The sequence below is a fragment of the Pygoscelis adeliae genome, unplaced genomic scaffold (genome assembly GCF_000699105.1).
Source record: "Pygoscelis adeliae isolate BGI_AS28 unplaced genomic scaffold, ASM69910v1 Scaffold116, whole genome shotgun sequence".
In the NCBI taxonomy this organism is placed as follows: Eukaryota; Metazoa; Chordata; class Aves; order Sphenisciformes; family Spheniscidae; genus Pygoscelis; species Pygoscelis adeliae.
Window position 1 is genome coordinate 356,063 of NW_008825080.1, and position 9,344 is coordinate 365,406.

At 37.9% G+C, this 9,344-nt stretch overlaps 1 protein-coding gene across 1 annotated transcript in view; it reads left to right on the forward strand.

Moving 5' to 3' along the window:
* The window catches only part of LOC103919437 (cAMP-specific 3',5'-cyclic phosphodiesterase 4D-like), an 84,365-nt gene extending 77,390 nt beyond the window's left edge, over positions 1-6,975 (forward strand). Inside the window, exons 3-5 of the mRNA XM_009326944.1 lie at positions 558-594; positions 5,611-5,684; positions 6,912-6,975. Coding sequence (XP_009325219.1) covers positions 558-594; positions 5,611-5,684; positions 6,912-6,975 — 175 coding nt within the window. The remainder of the gene's footprint in view (positions 1-557; positions 595-5,610; positions 5,685-6,911) is intronic.
* The last annotated feature ends 2,369 nt before the right edge of the window (positions 6,976-9,344 follow it).

Here is a 9,344-nt window from a genome sequence, read left to right on the forward strand (position 1 = left end):
CCCTTCCTCCCTTCTCCCCTACAGTGCGTCATCCCGGCACCTTGCCCATATGTCACCCCGTGGTGTGGGTGAGGTTGCCACAGCAACAGCACACACTCGGTCACACCCCCTGTAGCTACAGAGGTGTGAGTCAGTCTAAAAGTTTTACTAGGTTTTCATTCGCCTGTGATGCGCTGCCCAGCCATCTGCAGTTACTCGCCCGTCCAGTGCTTACAAACCTGCTGGAAACCCTCAATGGGTCGCTTTAGGTATTTTCACCTCCATCCTTTGGGATGAAATCTCTGCAGATTGGTCCTGCGCAAGTCGGTCACCTGCCCAGCCCCCGGCACAGAAACCAGCTGGTTCATCAGCCATCCCATAGACATGCCAGGCATTTGGGCAATAACTAAGTTGATATTTACTTTTTAAAGGATATGTAAAGCAGTGGTAGTGAGTAACTGCTGAAGAATAAAACTGGAGTTACCTACAGTGCACTGTAAAACCTGATTTTCTTTCTGTTAAAGCAGTGAGATAAGTTTTCAGTAATACCTAACTTACAACTCTGCTCATTTTTTCAGACATGGAGATGACTTGATTGTGACACCATTTGCTCAGGTAGGCACAATTTTGCCATATTTCTCACATGGTCTTGCAATTTAAAGGCCATATGGTCAAACCAGTTGTTTTCTGTTGTTAATATTATATAAGGTATGTTTGCTTGAGACAGGAAAAAAATGTCTAAACAGAAAGTCATAAACTGCCCACTCTGTTATCTATACCTCTCTTTTTTAATGGTTTTTGCTTAGCTGAGAAGTTGAAGTGCAACAATACGATAAACACCTTCAGCTGATCTCTTCTCAAATACTGTAGCAGACAGTCATGATGAAGACCAATCTGTGCTCTCTGTTATTCTTCTGCTTTTTATAATTATAATTTCTCCTTTTGAACATCTTTTATGCATTCAATACAAGGTAGTTCTTAGATGCAAGATAAGTTTTACCCAGAATACTTATGTTCCTTTACAAAACCATCTCTATGTGTTTGATTTTTCCATTCAGATTCTGTTTTATAAAATCAGCTCATAATTCTATATAATTTAGATCAAAACTCCACAATTTTTAGCAATAGAGCTGTCTTGTCATGTATGAAAAGTTAACATTGATATGAACTCATGAGGATTGGTTTTACTCTGTAATAGATAGGAATGAAAGTTAATTCAGTGTAACTACAGGGGGAAAAAAAAAACCTGGAACTCATATGTGATTGAAGGTGAATGGAAAGAGAAAGGTAGAGTCACACAGCAGTCTCAAATAAGAAGAAGGGGTCCAACTTCAGTCTGAATATGCAAGTTGCTTTGGTCTAATGATCAGCTCTTAAAACCATTAATATTAATTTAATAGGTTATTATATATTTAGTTATATTGTGAACAGATACAGTGTTTATAAGACACTGGCTGATCAAATCCTTAATATGAATACCTTCATCTCTTATTAGCAGGTAAAAGATTAAGCCAGGGCCTTTTATAAGAATCCTTTAAGATCTCTCAAATGGTAAATATACTTCAACAATTACGGAAGAGAAGAAATTACAGGAAAAACAAGAAAAAAAAAAAGTAAAATCACTTCTGGTTTTAGTTCCTCAGGAAACAACCCTAAGTCTTGAGCACAGAAAAAATACAAATTGCATGGTGGTCAAGCAATCCAATAATATTTACTATAGTTGAGTTCATGTTTATTGTCACCTGAACTTTTATTATAAATTAATGCCACGTGGGTAAGACAGGTTATAGTATGCCTAGAAAAACAGCAAATATTACACCCCATTTGTGGCTATTTTTTTCCTGGGACAAAACACCCTGTTTGTTTTAAGGGCAGTTTCATATTTTTGTTGGCGTTGATGGACGTGCTTCAGCAATTAGAACAGGAGCAGTTGAATGTTATTGCTACTTGCACCAAGGTGTTGTAATTGATTATTTGAGAGCTTTAAGTGTTTCAGTGCAAAACCCTGTTAGCAGTGGTTTAAATCAACCTGTTTTCCTTTGCATTGAACAGGAGAAAGAGCACCCACAGGGTGACTTAATCACATGTCACATTCCCTGACACAGGGGGAATTGAGATGCAGTTGAGAGAGCGTGCCTAATAGAGGGGAAGTGACATCTGATTAGACTCTCAGGAAAAACGTAGCTCTTTTCTAAAAATTATTTGAATATGCAAAATCCCATCGCCCAGTGGGGCCTGCTCACAGACTGCATCTGCAGCTAAACACGGGGCCCGCCCCTCTGAGTTACGTTAGCAGTATTAGGACCTCACTCAGGACTTCAGAAATTGGATCCCGTGTGGCACTACACATCATACAGACCACCCTTTTAATGTCTTCCTAGAGTAATATTTCATCATGTAGATGCATTTTTGTGTTGCAAGCAGCCAAAGCACCATTTTAATCCATTCAGGGCTTCCTGGTGGCAGTAGTTCATGGCATGTGGGACACATGTTGCAGCTATTTCAAACCGTCTGTATTTTCTTCAATTGATCAGGAGTCTTGTTTCATCTGATCATGAGCCACCTGGTGGTAATAGTTCCAGTTTTAGCACTTCAGTTATTATTCAGCACATTACCATGGTAGTGTGGCTGCATTTGTTAACTGGAGGCAGGGTGGCACGCTGCGTCCGCCACATAGAATCTGGCCCTAGGACAACATAATTTACTATTTTTACCAGAATGGTATTTTGTAAGTTAAAATTAAAAAACCTATCACAAGAATATTATTAGTTGCACTTCCCTATATTGTAATATACAGCAACTGCTGTAATTTAATTATTTGTACAATTTCATTTTTCAAAATAAAATCATTTTGAGTGATTTGAAATTTAAGGATCAATTCTGTAGTTTTTTTATCATCAAAAAAGTTTGATTTTTAACTCACTTGCAACTGTTTGTATATAACTTGATTTTGAAAATAATATTATTTACTTAGGGATTAAACCTAAAGAGGTTTGCAGGTGACTGGTTGCTTTCTGCTCACAAATCTAACTCTAGAAACATTAAGCATAAGTGGAACCACTGTGGACAAAGAAACTGTCACTTAAAGCAAATTATAATAAAAAATTGAAATATTATTTCATGTACTTACACTATAATAGACTTATAAATATTAGTATCTTTATACAATAAATCCAGTTGTTTAGCTCCACTGTAGCCAATGGCCAAAGTTTTTGTTGTCATTTTTACATTCATTGCTATGTATGTGGGGACGCCTTGCACTTGCAGAAACTCAAAATATGTGCATGTATGCTAAAGCAGCTGGGATGCGGGGCAGATTCTGGACATTTCTCCCCTGGATCTACAAAGCAGTTATCTGACCTGCCAGAAGAACAAATAGAAGGACATACAAACCAAACAGTCAAGTCTCTGCTTTCTGAACAAGGAAAGATTCATCATATCTCAGACAGTGGAAAAATCTGGTCAGTGGGCATAGTGTTGGGCACGGTGGAGAGACTCCCTCTTCAGGCACTGAGCAAGGCTCATCAGCCTCCACTCGTAACTGGACCTGAGCAACCTTGCAGCTCTGCAGACTTCTTTCCCCAGCACCCCAGGTGCTAAATGTCATGTTATTTCAGATCCAACACATACCTCAGCTAGGTTCATGTTTTCACATGGCATTGTGCCTAGCCTACTAACCTTTCTGAAACTCAGCCCTGCCCAGCAGGTACAGAGTCATTCATTGCAGTCCAGCAGAGGCAGAGCTAATAAGCATGGCTGTACCTGAGATCACTCACCGAGGAGTCACTTAGCTACCTTTGTACATGCTCCCAATTCTCAGTGCACCTGAATATACAGCAAATTTGAGTCTAACAGAGCTTATTGAGTAGCAACTTGCAGCCAGGAAAACCAATTACGTTTTTTCATGGCCTGAGACAGCTCTGGGAGCCACATAGATATGTTTCTCTGATAATATGTTTCTCTGATAACATGGTAATATGATAATACCGTTTCTCAGATCGCACATACAAGCAATCTCAGCATCCTAGCACACATAAATTGAACCCAGGCAGACTGGCCAGAGAGAACTGAAAATGGACTGCAGTCACTAAAATGTGTGTCTTACCTTAATAGGCACAACTTTTTTCTGTTTATGCTTTCCTTCTCCTTCCACCTTCAACTTATCCTTTCCTTTTACAATATTTTCATACTTCAGCAGTTTTTCTTTGTATTTTATGTATTCATTCTTGAACTTTTTATCTCCAAGATCTTCTTTCCCCTTCTGCTCAGTTCATGCCCGATTTCCATCCATGTATATCCAACATCTAAATACAACATTTGTTAGTGTCACTGTACCCTGGGCATGCAGATTTGATGGCATATATAATTATTTTTATTCCATGCTGAATGTAAAATATGTGAGTTTGCCCCCTGATCTTTGGAAAGGAAAACGTAATGAAATTAATACTGTCTAATTAGGCAACAAATGTATGTTTATTTTTATTATCTGAACTCATTTGGGAATTACCGACAATAGCTTGAACACTGCCAGTCATTATTATCTCCTGAATATTTTCTGTCTGTTACAAGCTTTCACTAAATCCTCCTTTTCTCTTCAGCCTCCTACCCCCTTCCTACCTCATGTATAACTTTAAGGGGCTATGAAAAGAGGGTTGTATCCTCCTCGACTCAGACCTCTGGAACCCAAATTCCCATTTCCGCCTTTGTTATTCCTGGGATGGGTTCACTAGGGAACCAGCCCAGTCTGGGCTGAGAAACAACAATGGGCAACTCCTGCAAAGACACACCAGTGATTAGTGTTGCTGCCTCCTCCCGTTCCCAGTCTGGTTCCAAACAACTCATGGTTCCTCTCTGACATCAGCTGAACTGCCTCTCCCTAGTCGGAGAGGTGCATCTTATTACCCTTACATGGTACAAAATTTGTTGCATTTGTCCAGCTACCTTCAGAAGAGAGTGCCTACGTCACTGATAACAAGAAGATACTCCCCTACTGCCTCCACTAGCTGCTGTCTTGCATGAAATTAAGTCCAGAAAGGAAGTAGTTCATTTATGTCATCTTTCCCAATGTGCAAAGCTTATAAGAGCCTGCAGACATTTCCCACCTGCTCAGATCATACCTTCCTCTTACTCTGGCCTTCTGAACTAAGTCCCCAAATCAACTGCGCCCCTTAAAGGAGCCACTTTTATTTTTCCTGGCAGTCTAGACAATCTCATTCCATTTGTCCTTTGAGGTTTGTGGGGGCTGAACTGTAAATGGAAAATTCTGTAATCATTTCTTATGCATGAAGTATTAGGCTTGAATGGACTATTATCTTCCAAACACGAATGCTTTTATGGTCATTTTAAAGAACTAAGTAGTATTCTGTGAAAAACTTTCCTCCTCTTCAAGTAAGTCTGCCTTTAAACAAATAATGAGTTGTTTATGAGGAAAAAAAAGAAATAAACTATTGCCCTTGTACTACAGACATTATCTTGTTAAATAATGGTCAAAGGCTTCAGACAAACCAACCCTGGAAACCTTTTACAGTTGTTTTGCAATGTCCTTTCTTTTTTCTTTCAGCACAGTGGAGCAGAGATAAATCAGTTTCACCTGTGCAGAAATTTAGACTGAAACCATTTTGTCTATTCCAGGTGCTGGCCAGCCTGCGTACTGTACGGAATAACTTTGCTGCATTAACCAATTTACAAGATCGGGCACCCAGCAAGTGAGTGTCAATTTTTGGCCACTGAACTTCTTGCAGTGATACTTTTTAAATGTAAACTAAGAATAACAATTAGATGTTGCAGATTTCAGTCTGTGCCACCAAACCTGCATAAAACATGTAGATGAGTAATGAGTTTATTAATCCCTTGAAGATGCTATACTTGATAGCTGAGACAACAGCCCCCTTGCCTACTAATTGCTCTTGCATTGCTGTCCTTGCATAAACTTGGAGTGGTTTTGTGCAATTTATATGATTTTCAATAAATTAGTCATATGTCAAAGATCATTCAAAGATGATCATTCAGGCAGAGTCTGAGTCTTGCAAATGAACCAAAGGGAGCAGAGAGCTACACTCATTGTGAGCTACTTGTGTGATCTGAACCTAGAACTCTGCCTAACTCATCCAAGATAATGACATCCCACTTATCCACAGTAGTTCATGATTATAAATGAGACGTTATAAATATGATCTTTCTCCAATCGTGTTACAGCATCACAGTCAACATTAACATTAGTTACACTGGCAAATTTTGTAGTGGAGTCATTTCCCTCACCCAAAATGTGTGTCTCTAGAACTTGTAAGTAATTAGCATTCCAAGGGCAGCTGCCTACCATTGCATATGCAGTGCTACCAAAAGATATTTCTAGCCCCCTTGGTTGGGATAAGCAGACCCTATGCGGCCCCTGCTTGCAGTCATTCACATCCCTATGCAGTTGTGTCAGTCCAGCAACTTCTAGCTTTCTTCAATGGGCAAAGCAGTCCACTGAGCTGTTTTCCTTAAAGATCATTGTGAAAGGTATACGCAAAATAATGTGTGAAATGTATATGCAAAATAATAGAGTGAAAAATAATTTTAAAAAAATATTTCAAGTCAGAGAATGTGGGAAGTACAAGACGTTAGAATAATGATAACTATGTATATAAATCAAACTTCAAGCTAGGTATATGCTCTAGGTATGATTAGGCAGGTTTTTAACGAACTTGTAAATTCCTAAATTGTTCGTCTCTTGGAGTTCCCAATCTGCAGAGAGGCTTCAGGGTCAGTTGTGAATTCCCTTCTACACTAGAAAGAACTATCTGTTCTAAACGAACTTTTTTTTTGCAATGCCAGGGTATTCCAGTTCCAAATAATTTCCCAAGGAAATGTATTTTCTATTTTATTGTTCAAGGATTCAGTCATCCGTGAGTTTATCAGGCTTGTACCTTTTTTTCTTTTCTTTTAAACAGACGATCACCAATGTGTAACCAACCATCAATTAACAAAGCAACTATAACAGGTAAGAAGAATTAATATGACTATAATTCCTCTATGAAACCATCACGGATTTCTAAATTTAATATTTATTTATAAAAACATCTCACTGAAAACTGCATTTTATAATAATAACCTTATATTTTTTCATATCCTTGTATCTGTTTTATTAAAGAGGATTTGCGTCATGTGGTGACTCAGATTGGTAACTTTTGGTGTTGTATCATGTTAGCTTTCTGATTTCTGTCTTATTATCCTGGTTTTAATCTAACTTCTTTCCCAATTTTTTTTCCCTTCTGTACCAGTGTGTGACCATGTTATGATTACCTTCATTAGTAACTTTTTGCAATGAAATGTAGTAGAAAGAACCGGTATAAGGAATGCATTGATCTTTCATTTGGGACATGGAGTTCTGTAGCTATACCGAGGCAAAGTCTTTGCATTACAAGCCCTTAGGCAATGAGGAGAAATTTTCAAAACTGACTTTTCTGATTTAGGATGGTAAATTCTATTTCTATAACATTTGTAGGTGAGTAAGAGAAAAATAATTCCTTTGTAAAAGACACTATTATTTCTAAAGAAGCATTAACTTGAAAACAGGACTGGCATTGTAAATTATGTGAACACTTTTGAAAATTTTACCCTGCGGCACTTTTGGTTGTTATTATGATGGCAACTTGGTCTTGGACATCTTTATGGGAACACACTTTATTTGTCCTCATATTTTTTACATCATGTTAATCCATGTGTTCTTACACTGTGTAATTTTCCAGGTAGTTACATTCTCTATGGTGTGTTGGCAGAGTGAAAGAGCATTTGCTTTGCCTCTTGATGAAAGTATATAGACACTTACTCAACAGACAATTTATCATTTAAATCAAAAACTTAATGTTTCCAGAATTTTCAAAATAGCTCATCTTTTTAATTCTATAATAGATTTGTAACTCAAGGAAGAAATGGTACTTCAGCTCTTTTGAGAATTATGGCTTTGTCATGTTCAATAGTTTCTGTCTTTACGCTCTGGAATATGTTAACATTGTTAGTTTTTTTCATCTAGCCTCACATAAAATCCATATTTACCTCTAAAAGACCTAATCTTGGCAGTTCTGTACAATTTTATTCTCCTAGGAACTCATCATGTAATCTGAGCATTTGTGTGTAGGGCTCATCAGAGAACAGAGGATTAAATCTTTAAATCTGTTCTATAAACAGAAAAGCATCCTTAGTTAAGAATGTTCTGCAATCATACTTAAAATCATGGTAATTAAATAAATAGGAAATGGAGTCAGGTAAATGCTTAGATCAATTATAATCCTTTGTTAATGTATTCCTTTAAGAGGTAATTTTGGGCGTTGGTTTCAAATTACTCTTCATGAGACATTTCAGTTATTGATAGATGTTACACCTATTTTTAATTGTGGGATTTGTCTCGTACAATGCAGTCACCCAGAAGTCTGTTATCTTAACTGGAGAGAGATACTGGAAAATAGGGTTCTTTCTTTGGTTCCAAGGGACTAACTTTAGAAAGCCTATAACACAGTAAAATCCCTGACAGTAAAAGAAAATGTGATATCCAGAAGAGAAGATATGCATGCATGGGAACACACAGAGAGCTTACCTTACGTGTTCTCTCACAGTTGTTTGCCTGAGGTCAGCTTCTTTTCTCCAGCAGGAGAAGCTGCTCAGACAGCAGGACGCAAGACACACTCTGCTGGAAGATGCTTCTCCTCTTTTTAAATTCCTCCCGATCTGAAGGTTTCCACTCAGTTAATCCTCAGAGTGCACTCTACATCTCAGAAGCAGTTAATCGTCTGAAGTTTTAATGTTTAGAAGGAAGGCGGTGCAGTCAGTGCTGCAATTAATCTAGAAAATGCTTCTGTGCCAAGAAATTTAAAGGAAGCAAGAGAAAGTAAAGAATAGTAAGGATAATTTCATTTAGTTTAATTTGATTTCTCAGAGATGCTGCTAGAATTGCTGTGCCCAAATTATGCATTGAACTAGGTGAGCTGGGGCCTGTGTGCATTGGATATAAATGGCTAAAAGACTTTAATGATACAGGAAAGATGTTAAGCCACTATAAACCATGAAAATTGCTACAATTCATTTTGACTGTTGAATGGAGATTGAGGCTGGATACTATTTTGCCTGAACGGATTTGCCCATTCTTAGTCATAGGCTGTTTTTGATATTTCCATAGTAACAAATTTCATGGCGTAAGTGCAGAAGTATGCATAGGTGCTTTCTTGGGGCATATAAAATCCTAGTAAAACATGTTGCACTACAGCACTATGCCAAGGAGGAAGATACATTACAAACACTTTCCCTGGTTTTCACAGTTTGAAATGTGAATGAAAACCCTTTCAGATGCTACTAAGCTTTTCGAATTCTTCTGGGGAATGTTTGAAACG